This window comes from Danio aesculapii, chromosome 17 (genome assembly GCF_903798145.1).
Source record: "Danio aesculapii chromosome 17, fDanAes4.1, whole genome shotgun sequence".
Taxonomy (NCBI): domain Eukaryota; kingdom Metazoa; phylum Chordata; class Actinopteri; order Cypriniformes; family Danionidae; genus Danio; species Danio aesculapii.
Window position 1 is genome coordinate 46,704,631 of NC_079451.1, and position 22,318 is coordinate 46,726,948.

A 22,318-nucleotide genomic window follows, 5' to 3' on the forward strand; every position below is an offset into this window, starting at 1 on the left:
TAATATTAGACTAAATACCAGCATAGTAATAATAATAGACTAAATATTAGCATAGTAATAATAATAGACTAAATATTAGCATAGTAATAATAATAGACTAAATATTAGCATAGTAATAATAATAGACTAAATATTAGCATAGTAACAATATTAGACTAAATACCAGCATAGTAATAATAATAGACTAAATATTAGCATAGTAATAATAATAGACTAAATATTAGCATAGTAATAATAATAGACTAAATACCAGCATAGTAATAATATTAGACTAAATACCAGCATAGTAATAATATTAGACTAAATACCAGCATAGTAATAATAATAGACTAAATATTAGCATAGTAATAATAATAGACTAAATATTAGCATAGTAATAATAATAGACTAAATACCAGCATAGTAATAATATTAGACTAAATACCAGCATAGTAATAATATTAGACTAAATACCAGCATAGTAATAATATTAGACTAAATACCAGCATAGTAATAATATTAGACTAAATACCAGCATAGTAATAATATTAGACTAAATATTAGCATAGTAATAATAATAGATTAAATACCAGCATAGTAATAATAATAGACTAAATACCAGCATAGTAATAATAATAGACTAAATACCAGCATAGTAATAATAATAGACTAAATACCAGCATAGTAATAATAATAGACTAAATACCAGCATAGTAATAATATTAGACTAAATACCAGCATAGTAAAAATATTAGACTAAATACCAGCATAGTAATAATAATAGACTAAATACCAGCATAGTAATAATATTAAACTAAATACCAGCATAGTAATAATAATAGACTAAATACCAGCATAGTAATAATAATAGACTAAATACCAGCATAGTAATAATAATAGACTAAATACCAGCATAGTAATAATAATAGACTAAATACCAGCATAGTAATAATATTAGACTAAATACCAGCATAGTAATAATAATAGACTAAATACCAGCATAGTAATAATATTAGACTAAATACCAGCATAGTAATAATAATAGACTAAATACCAGCATAGTAATAATAATAGACTAAATACCAGCATAGTAAAAATATTAGACTAAATACCAGCATAGTAATAATAATAGACTAAATACCAGCATAGTAATAATATTAGACTAAATACCTGCATAGTAATAATAATAGACTAAATACCAGCATAGTAAAAATATTAGACTAAATACCAGCATAGTAATAATAATAGACTAAATATTAGCATAGTAATAATAATAGACTAAATATTAGCATAGTAATAATAATATACTAAATATTAGCATAGTAATAATAATAGACTAAATACCAGCATAGTAATAATAATAGACTAAATATTAGCATAGTAATAATAATAGACTAAATATTAGCATAGTAATAATATTAGACTAAATACCAGCATAGTAATAATAATATACTAAATATTAGCATAGTAATAATAATAGACTAAATATTAGCATAGTAATAATAATAGACTAAATATTAGCATAGTAATAATAATAGACTAAATATTAGCATAGTAATAATATTAGACTAAATACCAGCATAGTAATAATAATAGACTAAATATTAGCATAGTAATAATAATAGACTAAATATTAGCATAGTAATAATAATAGACTAAATATTAGCATAGTAATAATAATAGACTAAATATTAGCATAGTAATAATATTAGACTAAATACCAGCATAGTAATAATAATAGACTAAATATTAGCATAGTAATAATAATAGACTAAATATTAGCATAGTAATAATAATAGACTAAATACCAGCATAGTAATAATATTAGACTAAATACCAGCATAGTAATAATATTAGACTAAATACCAGCATAGTAATAATAATAGACTAAATATTAGCATAGTAATAATAATAGACTAAATATTAGCATAGTAATAATAATAGACTAAATACCAGCATAGTAATAATATTAGACTAAATACCAGCATAGTAATAATATTAGACTAAATACCAGCATAGTAATAATATTAGACTAAATACCAGCATAGTAATAATATTAGACTAAATACCAGCATAGTAATAATATTAGACTAAATATTAGCATAGTAATAATAATAGATTAAATACCAGCATAGTAATAATAATAGACTAAATACCAGCATAGTAATAATAATAGACTAAATACCAGCATAGTAATAATAATAGACTAAATACCAGCATAGTAATAATAATAGACTAAATACCAGCATAGTAATAATAATAGACTAAATACCAGCATAGTAATAATAATAGACTAAATACCAGCATAGTAATAATAATAGACTAAATACCAGCATAGTAATAATAATAGACTAAATACCAGCATAGTAATAATAATAGACTAAATACCAGCATAGTAATAATAATAGACTAAATACCAGCATAGTAATAATAATAGACTAAATACCAGCATAGTAAAAATAATAGACTAAATACCAGCATAGTAATAATAATAGACTAAATACCAGCATAGTAATAATAATAGACTAAATACCAGCATAGTAATAATAATAGACTAAATACCAGCATAGTAATAATAATAGACTAAATACCAGCATAGTAATAATATTAGACTAAATACCAGCATAGTAATAATAATAGACTAAATACCAGCATAGTAATAATAATAGACTAAATACCAGCATAGTAATAATAATAGACTAAATACCAGCATAGTAATAATAATAGACTAAATACCAGCATAGTAAAAATAATAGACTAAATACTAGCATAGTAATAATAATAGACTAAATACCAGCATAGTAATAATAATAGACTAAATACCAGCATAGTAATAATATTAGACTAAATACCAGCATAGTAATAATAATAGACTAAATATTAGCATAGTAATAATAATAGACTAAATATTAGCATAGTAATAATAATAGACTAAATACCAGCATAGTAATAATAATAGACTAAATATTAGCATAGTAATAATAATAGACTAAATATTAGCATAGTAATAATAATAAACTAAATACCAGCATAGTAATAATAATAGACTAAATACCAGCATAGTAATAATAATAGACTAAATACCAGCATAGTAATAATAATAGACTAAATACCAGCATAGTAAAAATATTAGACTAAATACCAGCATAGTAATAATATTAGACTAAATACCAGCATAGTAAAAATATTAGACTAAATACCAGCATAGTAATAATAATAGACTAAATACCAGCATAGTAATAATAATAGACTAAATACCAGCATAGTAATAATAATAGACTAAATACCAGCATAGTAATAATAATAGACTAAATACCAGCATAGTAATAATAATAGACTAAATACCAGCATAGTAATAATAATAGACTAAATACCAGCATAGTAATAATAATAGACTAAATACCAGCATAGTAAAAATAATAGACTAAATACCAGCATAGTAATAATAATAGACTAAATACCAGCATAGTAATAATAATAGACTAAATACCAGCATAGTAAAAATATTAGACTAAATACCAGCATAGTAATAATAATAGACTAAATACCAGCATAGTAATAATATTAGACTAAATACCAGCATAGTAATAATAATAGACTAAATACCAGCATAGTAATAAAAATAGACTAAATATTAGCATAGTAATAATAATAGACTAAATATTAGCATAGTATTAATAATAGACTAAATATTAGCATAGTAATAATAATAAACTAAATACCAGCATAGTAATAATAATAGACTAAATACCAGCATAGTAATAATAATAGACTAAATACCAGCATAGTAAAAATATTAGACTAAATACCAGCATAGTAATAATAATAGACTAAATACCAGCATAGTAATAATATTAGACTAAATACCTGCATAGTAATAATAATAGACTAAATACCAGCATAGTAAAAATATTAGACTAAATACCAGCATAGTAATAATAATAGACTAAATATTAGCATAGTAATAATAATAGACTAAATATTAGCATAGTAATAATAATATACTAAATATTAGCATAGTAATAATAATAGACTAAATACCAGCATAGTAATAATAATAGACTAAATACCAGCATAGTAATAATAATAGACTAAATATTAGCATAGTAATAATAATAGACTAAATATTAGCATAGTAATAATAATATACTAAATATTAGCATAGTAATAATAATAGACTAAATATTAGCATAGTAATAATAATATACTAAATATTAGCATAGTAATAATAATAGACTAAATATTAGCATAGTAATAATATTAGACTAAATACCAGCATAGTAATAATAATAGACTAAATATTAGCATAGTAATAATAATAGACTAAATATTAGCATAGTAATAATAATAGACTAAATATTAGCATAGTAATAATAATAGACTAAATATTAGCATAGTAACAATATTAGACTAAATACCAGCATAGTAATAATAATAGACTAAATATTAGCATAGTAATAATAATAGACTAAATATTAGCATAGTAATAATAATAGACTAAATACCAGCATAGTAATAATAATAGACTAAATACCAGCATAGTAATAATATTAGACTAAATACCAGCATAGTAATAATAATAGACTAAATATTAGCATAGTAATAATAATAGACTAAATATTAGCATAGTAATAATAATAGACTAAATACCAGCATAGTAATAATATTAGACTAAATACCAGCATAGTAATAATATTAGACTAAATACCAGCATAGTAATAATATTAGACTAAATACCAGCATAGTAATAATATTAGACTAAATACCAGCATAGTAATAATATTAGACTAAATATTAGCATAGTAATAATAATAGATTAAATACCAGCATAGTAATAATAATAGACTAAATACCAGCATAGTAATAATAATAGACTAAATACCAGCATAGTAATAATAATAGACTAAATACCAGCATAGTAATAATAATAGACTAAATACCAGCATAGTAATAATATTAGACTAAATACCAGCATAGTAAAAATATTAGACTAAATACCAGCATAGTAATAATAATAGACTAAATACCAGCATAGTAATAATATTAAACTAAATACCAGCATAGTAATAATAATAGACTAAATACCAGCATAGTAATAATAATAGACTAAATACCAGCATAGTAATAATAATAGACTAAATACCAGCATAGTAATAATAATAGACTAAATACCAGCATAGTAATAATATTAGACTAAATACCAGCATAGTAATAATAATAGACTAAATACCAGCATAGTAATAATATTAGACTAAATACCAGCATAGTAATAATAATAGACTAAATACCAGCATAGTAATAATAATAGACTAAATACCAGCATAGTAAAAATATTAGACTAAATACCAGCATAGTAATAATAATAGACTAAATACCAGCATAGTAATAATATTAGACTAAATACCTGCATAGTAATAATAATAGACTAAATACCAGCATAGTAAAAATATTAGACTAAATACCAGCATAGTAATAATAATAGACTAAATATTAGCATAGTAATAATAATAGACTAAATATTAGCATAGTAATAATAATAGACTAAATATTAGCATAGTAATAATAATAGACTAAATACCAGCATAGTAATAATAATAGACTAAATATTAGCATAGTAATAATAATAGACTAAATATTAGCATAGTAATAATAATAGACTAAATATTAGCATAGTAATAATAATATACTAAATATTAGCATAGTAATAATAATAGACTAAATATTAGCATAGTAATAATAATATACTAAATATTAGCATAGTAATAATAATAGACTAAATATTAGCATAGTAATAATATTAGACTAAATACCAGCATAGTAATAATAATAGACTAAATATTAGCATAGTAATAATAATAGACTAAATATTAGCATAGTAATAATAATAGACTAAATATTAGCATAGTAATAATAATAGACTAAATATTAGCATAGTAATAATATTAGACTAAATACCAGCATAGTAATAATAATAGACTAAATATTAGCATAGTAATAATAATAGACTAAATATTAGCATAGTAATAATAATAGACTAAATACCAGCATAGTAATAATATTAGACTAAATACCAGCATAGTAATAATAATAGACTAAATACCAGCATAGTAATAATAATAGACTAAATATTAGCATAGTAATAATAATAGACTAAATATTAGCATAGTAATAATAATAGACTAAATACCAGCATAGTAATAATATTAGACTAAATACCAGCATAGTAATAATATTAGACTAAATACCAGCATAGTAATAATATTAGACTAAATACCAGCATAGTAATAATATTAGACTAAATACCAGCATAGTAATAATATTAGACTAAATATTAGCATAGTAATAATAATAGATTAAATACCAGCATAGTAATAATAATAGACTAAATACCAGCATAGTAATAATAATAGACTAAATACCAGCTAGTAATAATAATAGACTAAATACCAGCATAGTAATATAATAGACTAAATACCAGCATAGTAATAATATAGACTAAATACCAGCATAGTAATAATATTAGACTAAATACCAGCATAGTAAAATATTAGACTAAATACCAGCATAGTAATAATAATAGACTAAATACCAGCATAGTAATAATATAAACTAAATACCAGCATAGTAATAATAATAGACTAAATACCAGCATAGTAATAATAATAGACTAAATACCAGCATAGTAATAATATAGACTAAATACCAGCATAGTAATAATAATAGACTAAATACCAGCATAGTAATAATAATAGACTAAATACCAGCATAGTAATAATATTAGACTAAATACCAGCATAGTAATAATAATAGACTAAATACCAGCATAGTAATAATATAGACTAAATACCAGCATAGTAATAATATTAGACTAAATACCAGCATAGTAATAATAATAGACTAAATACCAGCATAGTAATAATATTAGACTAAATACCAGCATAGTAATAATAATAGACTTAATATTAGCATAGTAAATATAATAGACTAAATATTAGCATAGTAATAATAATAGACTAAATATTAGCATAGTATTAATAATAGACTAAATATTAGCATAGTAATAATAATAGACTAAATACCAGCATAGTAAAAATATTAGACTAAATACCAGCATAGTAATAATAATAGACTAAATACCAGCATAGTAATAATAATAGACTAAATACCAGCATAGTAATAATAATAGACTGAATACCAGCATAGTAATAATATTAGACTAAATACCAGCATAGTAATAATATTAGACTAAATACCAGCATAGTAATAATAATAGACTAAATACCAGCATAGTAATAATAATAGACTAAATACCAGCATAGTAATAATATTAGACTAAATACCAGCATAGTAATAATATTAGACTAAATACCAGCATAGTAATAATAATAGACTAAATACCAGCATAGTAATAATAATAGACTAAATACCAGCATAGTAATAATAATAGACTAAATACCAGCATAGTAATAATATTAGACTAAATACCAGCATAGTAATAATATTAGACTAAATACCAGCATAGTAATAATAATAGACTAAATATTAGCATAGTAAATATAATAGACTAAATATTAGCATAGTAATAATAATAGACTAAATATTAGCATAGTATTAATAATAGACTAAATACCAGCATAGTAATAATAATAGACTAAATACCAGCATAGTAAAAATATTAGACTAAATACCAGCATAGTAATAATATTAAACTAAATACCAGCATAGTAATAATAATAGACTAAATACCAGCATAGTAATAATATTAAACTAAATACCAGCATAGTAATAATAATAGACTAAATACCAGCATAGTAATAATAATAGACTAAATACCAGCATAGTAATAATATTAGACTAAATACCAGCATAGTAATAATAATAGACTAAATACCAGCATAGTAATAATAATAGACTAAATACCAGCATAGTAATAATAATAGACTAAATACCAGCATAGTAATAATATTAGACTAATACCAGCATAGTAATAATAATAGACTAAATACCAGCATAGTAATAATAATAGACTAAATACCAGCATAGTAATAATATTAGACTAAATACCAGCATAGTAATAATAATAGACTAAATACCAGCATAGTAATAATAATAGACTAAATACCAGCATAGTAATAATATTAGACTAAATACCAGCATAGTAATAATAATAGACTAAATACCAGCATAGTAATAATATTAGACTAAATACCAGCATAGTAATAATAATAGACTTAATATTAGCATAGTAAATATATAGACTAAATATTAGCATAGTAATAATAATAGACTAAATATTAGCATAGTATTAATAATAGACTAAATATTAGCATAGTAATAATAATAGACTAAATACCAGCATAGTAAAAATATTAGACTAAATACCAGCATAGTAATAATAATAGACTAAATACCAGCATAGTAATAATAATAGACTAAATACCAGCATAGTAATAATAATAGACTGAATACCAGCATAGTAATAATATTAGACTAAATACCAGCATAGTAATAATATTAGACTAAATACCAGCATAGTAATAATAATAGACTAAATACCAGCATAGTAATAATAATAGACTAAATACCAGCATAGTAATAATATTAGACTAAATACCAGCATAGTAATAATATTAGACTAAATACCAGCATAGTAATAATAATAGACTAAATACCAGCATAGTAATAATAATAGACTAAATACCAGCATAGTAATAATAATAGACTAAATACCAGCATAGTAATAATATTAGACTAAATACCAGCATAGTAATAATATTAGACTAAATACCAGCATAGTAATAATAATAGACTAAATATTAGCATAGTAAATATAATAGACTAAATATTAGCATAGTAATAATAATAGACTAAATATTAGCATAGTATTAATAATAGACTAAATACCAGCATAGTAATAATAATAGACTAAATACCAGCATAGTAAAAATATTAGACTAAATACCAGCATAGTAATAATAATAGACTAAATACCAGCATAGTAATAATAATAGACTAAATACCAGCATAGTAATAATAATAGACTAAATACCAGCATAGTAATAATAATAGACTAAATACCAGCATAGTAATAATATTAGACTAAATACCAGCATAGTAATAATAATAGACTAAATACCAGCATAGTAATAATATTAGACTAAATACCAGCATAGTAATAATAATAGACTAAATACCAGCATAGTAATAATAATAGACTAAATACCAGCATAGTAAAAATATTAGACTAAATACCAGCATAGTAATAATAATAGACTAAATACCAGCATAGTAATAATATTAGACTAAATACCTGCATAGTAATAATAATAGACTAAATACCAGCATAGTAAAAATATTAGACTAAATACCAGCATAGTAATAATAATAGACTAAATATTAGCATAGTAATAATAATAGACTAAATATTAGCATAGTAATAATAATATACTAAATATTAGCATAGTAATAATAATAGACTAAATACCAGCATAGTAATAATAATAGACTAAATATTAGCATAGTAATAATAATAGACTAAATATTAGCATAGTAATAATAATAGACTAAATATTAGCATAGTAATAATAATATACTAAATATTAGCATAGTAATAATAATAGACTAAATATTAGCATAGTAATAATAATATACTAAATATTAGCATAGTAATAATAATAGACTAAATATTAGCATAGTAATAATATTAGACTAAATACCAGCATAGTAATAATAATAGACTAAATATTAGCATAGTAATAATAATAGACTAAATATTAGCATAGTAATAATAATAGACTAAATATTAGCATAGTAATAATAATAGACTAAATATTAGCATAGTAATAATATTAGACTAAATACCAGCATAGTAATAATAATAGACTAAATATTAGCATAGTAATAATAATAGACTAAATATTAGCATAGTAATAATAATAGACTAAATACCAGCATAGTAATAATATTAGACTAAATACCAGCATAGTAATAATATTAGACTAAATACCAGCATAGTAATAATAATAGACTAAATATTAGCATAGTAATAATAATAGACTAAATATTAGCATAGTAATAATAATAGACTAAATACCAGCATAGTAATAATATTAGACTAAATACCAGCATAGTAATAATATTAGACTAAATACCAGCATAGTAATAATATTAGACTAAATACCAGCATAGTAATAATATTAGACTAAATACCAGCATAGTAATAATATTAGACTAAATATTAGCATAGTAATAATAATAGATTAAATACCAGCATAGTAATAATAATAGACTAAATACCAGCATAGTAATAATAATAGACTAAATACCAGCATAGTAATAATAATAGACTAAATACCAGCATAGTAATAATAATAGACTAAATACCAGCATAGTAATAATATTAGACTAAATACCAGCATAGTAAAAATATTAGACTAAATACCAGCATAGTAATAATAATAGACTAAATACCAGCATAGTAATAATATTAAACTAAATACCAGCATAGTAATAATAATAGACTAAATACCAGCATAGTAATAATAATAGACTAAATACCAGCATAGTAATAATATTAGACTAATACCAGCATAGTAATAATAATAGACTAAATACCAGCATAGTAATAATAATAGACTAAATACCAGCATAGTAATAATATTAGACTAAATACCAGCATAGTAATAATAATAGACTAAATACCAGCATAGTAATAATAATAGACTAAATACCAGCATAGTAATAATATTAGACTAAATACCAGCATAGTAATAATAATAGACTAAATACCAGCATAGTAATAATATTAGACTAAATACCAGCATAGTAATAATAATAGACTTAATATTAGCATAGTAAATATAATAGACTAAATATTAGCATAGTAATAATAATAGACTAAATATTAGCATAGTATTAATAATAGACTAAATATTAGCATAGTAATAATAATAGACTAAATACCAGCATAGTAAAAATATTAGACTAAATACCAGCATAGTAATAATAATAGACTAAATACCAGCATAGTAATAATAATAGACTAAATACCAGCATAGTAATAATAATAGACTGAATACCAGCATAGTAATAATATTAGACTAAATACCAGCATAGTAATAATATTAGACTAAATACCAGCATAGTAATAATAATAGACTAAATACCAGCATAGTAATAATAATAGACTAAATACCAGCATAGTAATAATATTAGACTAAATACCAGCATAGTAATAATATTAGACTAAATACCAGCATAGTAATAATAATAGACTAAATACCAGCATAGTAATAATAATAGACTAAATACCAGCATAGTAATAATAATAGACTAAATACCAGCATAGTAATAATATTAGACTAAATACCAGCATAGTAATAATATTAGACTAAATACCAGCATAGTAATAATAATAGACTAAATATTAGCATAGTAAATATAATAGACTAAATATTAGCATAGTAATAATAATAGACTAAATATTAGCATAGTATTAATAATAGACTAAATACCAGCATAGTAATAATAATAGACTAAATACCAGCATAGTAAAAATATTAGACTAAATACCAGCATAGTAATAATATTAAACTAAATACCAGCATAGTAATAATAATAGACTAAATACCAGCATAGTAATAATATTAAACTAAATACCAGCATAGTAATAATAATAGACTAAATACCAGCATAGTAATAATAATAGACTAAATACCAGCATAGTAATAATATTAGACTAAATACCAGCATAGTAATAATAATAGACTAAATACCAGCATAGTAATAATAATAGACTAAATACCAGCATAGTAATAATAATAGACTAAATACCAGCATAGTAATAATATTAGACTAATACCAGCATAGTAATAATAATAGACTAAATACCAGCATAGTAATAATAATAGACTAAATACCAGCATAGTAATAATATTAGACTAAATACCAGCATAGTAATAATAATAGACTAAATACCAGCATAGTAATAATAATAGACTAAATACCAGCATAGTAATAATATTAGACTAAATACCAGCATAGTAATAATAATAGACTAAATACCAGCATAGTAATAATATTAGACTAAATACCAGCATAGTAATAATAATAGACTTAATATTAGCATAGTAAATATAATAGACTAAATATTAGCATAGTAATAATAATAGACTAAATATTAGCATAGTATTAATAATAGACTAAATATTAGCATAGTAATAATAATAGACTAAATACCAGCATAGTAAAAATATTAGACTAAATACCAGCATAGTAATAATAATAGACTAAATACCAGCATAGTAATAATAATAGACTAAATACCAGCATAGTAATAATAATAGACTGAATACCAGCATAGTAATAATATTAGACTAAATACCAGCATAGTAATAATATTAGACTAAATACCAGCATAGTAATAATAATAGACTAAATACCAGCATAGTAATAATAATAGACTAAATACCAGCATAGTAATAATATTAGACTAAATACCAGCATAGTAATAATATTAGACTAAATACCAGCATAGTAATAATAATAGACTAAATACCAGCATAGTAATAATAATAGACTAAATACCAGCATAGTAATAATAATAGACTAAATACCAGCATAGTAATAATATTAGACTAAATACCAGCATAGTAATAATATTAGACTAAATACCAGCATAGTAATAATAATAGACTAAATATTAGCATAGTAAATATAATAGACTAAATATTAGCATAGTAATAATAATAGACTAAATATTAGCATAGTATTAATAATAGACTAAATACCAGCATAGTAATAATAATAGACTAAATACCAGCATAGTAAAAATATTAGACTAAATACCAGCATAGTAATAATAATAGACTAAATACCAGCATAGTAATAATATTAAACTAAATACCAGCATAGTAATAATAATAGACTAAATACCAGCATAGTAATAATAATAGACTAAATACCAGCATAGTAATAATATTAGACTAAATACCAGCATAGTAATAATAATAGACTAAATACCAGCATAGTAATAATATTAGACTAAATACCAGCATAGTAATAATATTAGACTAAATACCAGCATAGTAATAATAATAGACTAAATATTAGCATAGTAAATATAATAGACTAAATACCAGCATAGTAATAATAATAGACTAAATACCAGCATAGTAATAATATTAGACTAAATACCAGCATAGTAATAATAATAGACTAAATATTAGCATAGTAAATATAATAGACTAAATATTAGCATAGTAATAATAATAGACTAAATATTAGCATAGTATTAATAATAGACTAAATATTAGCATAGTAATAATAATAGACTAAATACCAGCATAGTAATAATAATAGACTAAATACCAGCATAGTAAAAATATTAGACTAAATACCAGCATAGTAATAATAATAGACTAAATACCAGCATAGTAATAATATTAAACTAAATACCAGCATAGTAATAATAATAGACTAAATACTAGCATAGTAATAATAATAGACTAAATACCAGCATAGTAATAATAATAGACTAAATACCAGCATAGTAATAATATTAGACTAATACCAGCATAGTAATAATAATAGACTAAATACCTGCATAGTAATAATAATAGACTAAATACCAGCATAGTAATAATAATAGACTAAATACCAGCATAGTAATAATATTAAACTAAATACCAGCATAGTAATAATAATAGACTAAATACTAGCATAGTAATAATAATAGACTAAATACCAGCATAGTAATAATATTAGACTAAATACCAGCATAGTAATAATAATAGACTAAATACCAGCATAGTAATAATAATAGACTAAATACCAGCATAGTAATAATATTAGACTAAATACCAGCATAGTAATAATATTAGACTAAATACCAGCATAGTAATAATAATAGACTAAATACCAGCATAGTAATAATAATAGACTAAATACCAGCATAGTAATAATAATAGACTAAATACCAGCATAGTAATAATATTAGACTAAATACCAGCATAGTAATAATATTAGACTAAATACCAGCATAGTAATAATAATAGACTAAATATTAGCATAGTAAATATAATAGACTAAATATTAGCATAGTAATAATAATAGACTAAATATTAGCATAGTATTAATAATAGACTAAATATCAGCATAGTAATAATAATAGACTAAATATCAGCATAGTAATAATATTAGACTAAATACCAGCATAGTAATAATAATAGACTAAATACCAGCATAGTAATAATATTAGACTAAATACCAGCATAGTAATAATAATAGACTAAATATTAGCATAGTAAATATAATAGACTAAATATTAGCATAGTAATAATAATAGACTAAATATTAGCATAGTATTAATAATAGACTAAATATTAGCATAGTAATAATAATAGACTAAATACCAGCATAGTAATAATAATAGACTAAATACCAGCATAGTAAAAATATTAGACTAAATACCAGCATAGTAATAATAATAGACTAAATACCAGCATAGTAATAATATTAGACTAAATACCAGCATAGTAATAATAATAGACTAAATACTAGCATAGTAATAATAATAGACTAAATACCAGCATAGTAATAATAATAGACTAAATACTAGCATAGTAATAATAATAGACTAAATACCAGCATAGTAATAATAATAGACTAAATACCAGCATAGTAATAATAATAGACTAAATACCTGCATAGTAATAATATTAGACTAAATACCAGCATAGTAATAATAATAGACTAAATACCTGCATAGTAATAATAATAGACTAAATACCAGCATAGTAATAATATTAGACTAAATACCAGCATAGTAATAATAATAGACTAAATACCAGCATAGTAATAATAATAGACTAAATACCAGCATAGTAATAATATTAGACTAAATACCAGCATAGTAATAATAATAGACTAAATACCTGCATAGTAATAATAATAGACTAAATACCAGCATAGTAATAATAATAGACTAAATACCAGCATAGTAATAATAATAGACTAAATACCAGCATAGTAATAATAATAGACTAAATACCAGCATAGTAATAATATTAGACTAAATACCAGCATAGTAATAATAATAGACTAAATACCTGCATAGTAATAATAATAGACTAAATACCAGCATAGTATAATAATAGACTAAATACCAGCATAGTAATAATAATAGACTAAATACCAGCATAGTAATAATAATAGACTAAATACCAGCATAGTAATAATATTAAACTAAATACCAGCATAGTAATAATAATAGACTAAATACTAGCATAGTAATAATAATAGACTAAATACCAGCATAGTAATAATAATAGACTAAATACCAGCATAGTAATAATAATAGACTAAATACCAGCATAGTAATAATAATAGACTAAATACCAGCATAGTAATAATATTAGACTAAATACCAGCATAGTAATAATAATAGACTAAATACTAGCATAGTAATAATAATAGACTAAATACCAGCATAGTAATAATAATAGACTAAATACTAGCATAGTAATAATAATAGACTAAATACCAGCATAGTAATAATAATAGACTAAATACCAGCATAGTAATAATAATAGACTAAATACCTGCATAGTAATAATATTAGACTAAATACCAGCATAGTAATAATAATAGACTAAATACCTGCATAGTAATAATAATAGACTAAATACCAGCATAGTAATAATATTAGACTAAATACCAGCATAGTAATAATAATAGACTAAATACCAGCATAGTAATAATAATAGACTAAATACCAGCATAGTAATAATATTAGACTAAATACCAGCATAGTAATAATAATAGACTAAATACCTGCATAGTAATAATAATAGACTAAATACCAGCATAGTAATAATAATAGACTAAATACCAGCATAGTAATAATAATAGACTAAATACCAGCATAGTAATAATAATAGACTAAATACCAGCATAGTAATAATATTAAACTAAATACCAGCATAGTAATAATAATAGACTAAATACTAGCATAGTAATAATAATAGACTAAATACCAGCATAGTAATAATAATAGACTAAATACCAGCATAGTAATAATAATAGACTAAATACCAGCATAGTAATAATAATAGACTAAATACCAGCATAGTAATAATAATAGACTAAATACCAGCATAGTAATAATATTAAACTAAATACCAGCATAGTAATAATAATAGACTAAATACTAGCATAGTAATAATAATAGACTAAATACCAGCATAGTAATAATAATAGACTAAATACCAGCATAGTAATAATATTAGACTAAATACCTGCATAGTAATAATAATAGACTAAATACCAGCATAGTAAAAATAATAGACTAAATACCAGCATAGATAAATGCAACGGTATAAATCTGACAGTATTCAAGTACAGAGATTAAATAATCAAACGAACAATAAAGTTGTATAGTCTTCATTATATACATTATTAATTAAATTATTAAAAAACATTATAGGAAATACTGTGAAAAATCCCTTGCTCTGTTAAACATCATTTGGAAAAAAAAATAAAAAATTAAAAATCACAGGATGGCTTATAATTTTAACTTGTTAAATTTATTTCCCCAGGCTTTACGATGTGGGGCTCCAAGTACTCGTGGACGTGGAACGCGGTTTCAGTCGGGCCGAAGCGGGATCTGGTGGACGACATCGCCACTGCTCTGCGCACACGCACTGACCTGCGGCTCGGCCTCTATCACTCACTGTTCGAGTGGTTTAATCCCATGTTCAAATCAGATTCTGACAATAAGTTCAAAACCAACGTGTTTCCCACAGCAAAGACCCTGCCTGAGCTCTACGAACTCATCAACAAGTACAAACCAGACCTGCTGTGGTCTGACGGAGACGGAGATGCACCCGATCAATACTGGAACAGCACTGGCTTCCTCGCATGGCTTTACAATCAGAGGTAAGGCTGTGTGTTCAAATATCCAATGCAAAGTCCATTTCAATCTATATCCCAGACTTAAAGGTCACACTTGCGATCCATGATGTTTAAAACAGACTCAAGTCAATAAAGAAGTTATTTTATTGTTTATGTTTTTATGGAATTAGTGCATTAAGTTTTTAAATTGTGTTGTACTGTGAGAGAATATTAACCTCTTTATTTTGAAATTAAAATAATTATGATTTTTAGTGACTGTAATGATTTTAATTGAACTGAAAACAAGTTTTACTGTGAAATGGTTTTTGTGTGAGCAAATGTTTTTGACCACATAGACCAAAGGTCACCAAACTTGTTCCTGGAGGGCCGGAGGCCTACATATTTTAGGTCCAACCCTAATCAAGCACACCTGAACAAGCTAATCAAGGTTTTACTAGGTATACTTGAAACATCCAGGCAGGTGTGTTGGAGTTAAAACCCGCAGGGACACCGGCCCTCCAGAACCGAGATTGGTGACCCCTGACTTAGACAGTTGTTTTGTTTATTTATAGCATGTGCAAAAAAAGACACCCAAGTAAAATAAATGAAATAAAACATTATTCAAGTCTAAAATATCACTAAAGTGAATGAATTAAAAAAATATGATGAACGACTATAAATTTATTGCAATATACATTCTGCATAATTGTTATTAAAGAGCAGGTCATTTGAGTTTTTGAAAAATGTCTTATTTGCAGTTTGTAGCGTAGCTGCCCTTCATTGCAAATAGTCTGCAAAGTTGTTAATCAAAAAAGTGCATTATATATAAAAATATTTTGTCCATGAAAAGATTCAGCTCTGAATTGTCTTAATGAGTTATTATATTTGTGAATACTTTACCTGCTGCCACCTGATAAAAAAAGAAATAGGTGAACATTAAACCACACTGAACTAAACTGAACTTCAACTCTGAAAACTGGACTGACACAGCTTCAATTTACTAGAACTTCCATGTTAAGCTGCTTTGACACAATCTACATTGTAAAGACACTATAGAAATAGAGATGAATTAAATTCAAAAGAATTGATCAAAGTAACTCATTTGCATAATTTGTATAAAAGACCAATCACAACAGATTTAACCAGCTGACCAATCAGAGCAGAGCTGGCTTACGAAAGGACTGAGTTTATTGATCTTAAGCCCCAAATTGATTCAAATGAATCGTATCGAATTCATTGCATAATGATTTCACTATTAAATCCAAATTCTGAGAGAATGTTGAGGAAAAAAATGCATTATAATAATTATTTATTTGTTTTAGGGGACTCAACAAAATATTAGGACACTTTAAAATACGAAAATACTTTTTATTTAATTTTAATTAGCTTTATCAATGTATATATGCTCACAGACCATAATTGTCGATACAAGGCAGGATGGATCCATGCTTTCATGTTGTTTCAAGGTTGGACGTGTTGTGTGTTCAGAGATGCTCTTCTGCAGACCTCGATTGTAACGAGTGGTTATTTGAGTTACTGTTGCCTTTCTATCAGCTGGAACCAGTTTAGCCATTCTCCTCTGAACTCTGGCATCAACAAGGCATTTACACCCACAGAACTGCTGCTTACTGGATATTTTCTCTTTTTCTGACCATTCTCTGTAAACCCTAGAGATGGTTGTGTGTGAAAATCCCAGTAGATCAGCAGTTTCTGAAATACTCAGACCAGCTCGTCTGGCACCAACAACCATGCCACTATCAAAGTCACTTAAATCACCTTTCTTCCTCATTCTGATGCTCGCTTTCAACTGCAGCAGATCATCTTGACCATGTCTACACGCCTTAAAGCATTGACTTTCTGCCACGTGATTGGCTAAAATGTGCGTTAATGAGCAGTTGGTGGTCCTAATAAAGTGGCTAGTGAGTGTATAACAATTACAAAGGGTAAGCATGAACTAGCCTAACCTTCAGTTAGCCCTAAACCTCACCCACCCCATATGAGGAGAATATATCTAAGTATTTAAATAAAAAATAAGTAAGCAAGCAAGCAAGCAAATTTAAAAGTGATGAAACAAATGGTATAAAACAATTAACTAAAGGTAAAAATATATATATGTATATATAATAAAAATGCTTTTTTTAGCAGCTGAATGCTGTATTTCCAGGGCTCAAAGGCTCACATAGACATGGTTTCAGCAACTATTACAAGATGTTTACAAGAGTTTTACTTTTACAAGACTAATACAAGATGATTAAGAGATGTCAGCTTTTTGGAGTATGCTCATGAACTTCAAGTTAACACATACTATAGTACTTTAAGTCTCATATAATTTGCTTTATAAATGTTCTTAATCCTAAAAAGGGGTAGTTTACCCAAAAATGAAAATCCTGTCATCCTTTACTCGCCATTCACTTGTTCAAAACCTTCTGTTGAACACAAAAGAAAATATTTTGAAGAGACAGTAAATCTGTTGCCATTGGCTTCCATTTGTTTTTCCTACTACGGAAGTTAGTGGTTACAGGTTTTCAGCTTTGTTTAGCAAAAGAAAGAAACTCATAATGAACCACCTGAGGGAGAGTAAATACTTGGGAATTTGGATGAACTATCTCTTTAAAAGCATTTTGATGCAGCGTGTAACTGTCTGTTTCCAGCCCTGTGCGTGAAACTGTTGTGACCAATGACCGCTGGGGATACGGCTCTATCTGCAATCACGGTGGATATTACACCTGCACTGACCGCTATAACCCAGGCCACCTGGTGAAGCACAAGTGGGAAAACTGCTTGAGTATCGACCAGAAATCCTGGGGCTACAGGAGAGAAGCCAGACTCAGTGATTACCTGAGCACTGAGCAGCTCATAGGAGTGAGTGAACGCTTACAATCATTCAAACACACACTTCTGTGCTGGTCATCTGTGAACGGGGAGCAGTGGGTGCTTGGATTTAATTGAGTTAAATGCCTGTTTTCATTATATACAGTTAAAGTCAATTAGTCGCCCTCCTGTGAATTTGATTTTCTTTTTATAAATATTTCCCAAATAATGTTTAACAGAGCAAGGAATTTTTCACAGTATTTCCTATAATATTTTTTCTTTTGGAGAAAGTCTTATTTGTTTTATTTCGGCTAGAAGAAAAGCAGTAAGGTCAATATTATTAGCCCCCTTAAGCAATATTTTTTTCGATTGTCAACAGAACAAACCATCGTTATACAATGACTTGCCTAATTAATCTAAATTATTAAAACTATTATGTTTAGAAATGTGTTGAAAAAAATCTTCTCTCCGTTAAACAGAAATTGGGGAAAAATATAAAAGAATTCAAATTTAACAGCTAATATTTCTGATGTTAGCTGTAAATATAAATAAATATTTTCTATTCGTGTATACATACATACTTGAATGTGGGTATTTATTCATTATAAAAATACATACTGCACACAAAATTGTTATGTAAACACACTTTTATTTTGTATGCAATTAGTCACTATTAATTGTTAAACAGTTTTAGAATCAACAAATAATATCGTCATCATTTGGTATCAGAAGTGGCTTATATGAAAGGCAAAGGCCTCTAGATTACGCTTATTTGACCAAAATAAAATATGATCATGTCTTGATTTTTAATTATTTAATTAGGACAGTAAGATCTGACTTTGCTTAGACAAAAGTCTTGTCACTTAACAAAATTAATATACAGTATAGAATATAAAGTCATGCTGCAGTGGAAAAAGAGTGAATATTGTGTCTGACTCCATCATGAGCTTGGAGGACTGCATTCATACATCTCTGCAATGACTCAAATGACGTATTGATAAAGTCATCTGGAATGGCAAAGAAAGCGTTCTTGCAGGACTCCCAGAGTTCATCAAGAGTCTTTGGATTCATCTTCAATGGCTCTTCCTTTATCTTACCCCAGACATGCTCAATAATGTTCATGTCTGGTGACTGGGCTGGCCAATCCTGCAGCACCTTGTCCTTCTTTGCTTTCTGGAACTTTGATGTGGAGGCTGAAGTATGAGAAGGAGCGCTATCCTGCTGAAGAATTTGCCCTCTCCTGTGGTTTGTAATGTAATAGGCAGCACAAATGTCTTGATACCTCAGGTTGTTGATGTTGCCATGCACTCTGCAGATCTCTCGCACACCCCCATACTGAATGCAACCCCAAACCATGATTTTTCCTTCACCACACTTCACTGATTTTATGAGAATCTTGGGTCCATGTGGGTTTCAGTAGTTCTTCTGCAGTATTTGTGATGATTGAGATGCAGTTCAACAGATGATTCATCTGAAAAATCTACCTTCTGCCACCTTTCCAAATGATCAACTAGAAGTCAAGTTATTATTTGTAGCTCTTACAACTGGGATTGACGACAAGACTTGTGTCAGGTAGTTTATATTGTGCAACCCGACAGTATATTAAAGTCCTCTGTTTGTCCTCCAGTCTCTGGTTGAAACGGTGTCCTGCGGGGGTAATCTGTTGTTGAATGTTGGTCCAACTCATGACGGTCGTATCGTGCCCATATTTGAGGAGCGTCTGCGTCAGATGGGTCAGTGGCTGAAGGTGAACGGAGAGGCCATTTACAACAGCAGCGCATGGAGAGTCCAGAACGACACAGCAACTCCTGGAGTTTGGTCAGTTTCCCGATCACACGGCAAAAAAGCTTTTCTTACTTAGATTTTTTGTCTTATTTCTAGTCCGAATATCTAAAAAATCTTAAATCAAGCAGCATTTTCTAGACAAGCAAAAACTATTGTCTTGTTTTCAGAAATAATCTGCCAAAATTAAGTGAGTTTTTTCTTAAAACAAGCAAAATAATCTGCCAATGGGGTAAGTAAAATAATCCTGCTTTTCCCTTTGACATCAAATTATTTAGTTTACCCTATTGTCAAATTATTTGGCTTGTTTTAAGGAAAAACATACTCAATTTTGGCATATTATTTCTTAAAACGGGAGAATATGTTTTGCTTGTTTAGAAAATGCTTCTTGATTTGAAGAATATTTAGATATTTGGACTAGAAAAAGACAAAAATATAAGTAAGGATAGCATTTTGCACTTCTCTCTCACATACAGCACCTTCCTAAACAGAACCTCTAGTTTCCTTCCATATTTCTGATTTTTTTGGTGAGGAATTGTTCGCCCATAAAAGAAAATTCTCTCATTAATCACTCACCATCATGCTGTTCCAATAGACCATTTCCAATGTGGTCATGTCACTGCCCCATGAACATTTCCTGCTTGTTACTAAACTATTTCATAACCGTGACAAGAGGCAATTCAATCATAACTTAACTTGCTAACAGCTATCATAACTTTATTATTACCCAGCTCCTTTTGGATTCTCGGAAGCTATGGAAATTAAAAATGTAAACCAGGAAATACGTTGGGACCATTGTCTTTGTTTAAATCCATCAAAATGGTCTAAATGAAAGCATATTAGCAGCAAAAGTCAT

At 26.1% G+C, this 22,318-nt stretch overlaps 1 protein-coding gene across 2 annotated transcripts in view; it reads left to right on the forward strand.

Annotated features, from left to right (window-relative positions):
- The window catches only part of fuca2 (alpha-L-fucosidase 2), a 43,880-nt gene that overhangs the window by 16,701 nt on the left and 4,861 nt on the right, over nucleotides 1–22,318 (forward strand). For both annotated transcript variants that reach the window (XM_056476498.1, XM_056476497.1), the window contains 3 exons: nucleotides 16,575–16,914; nucleotides 19,521–19,731; nucleotides 21,308–21,498. In XM_056476498.1, the coding sequence (XP_056332473.1) occupies nucleotides 16,575–16,914; nucleotides 19,521–19,731; nucleotides 21,308–21,498 (742 nt within the window). The remainder of the gene's footprint in view (nucleotides 1–16,574; nucleotides 16,915–19,520; nucleotides 19,732–21,307; nucleotides 21,499–22,318) is intronic.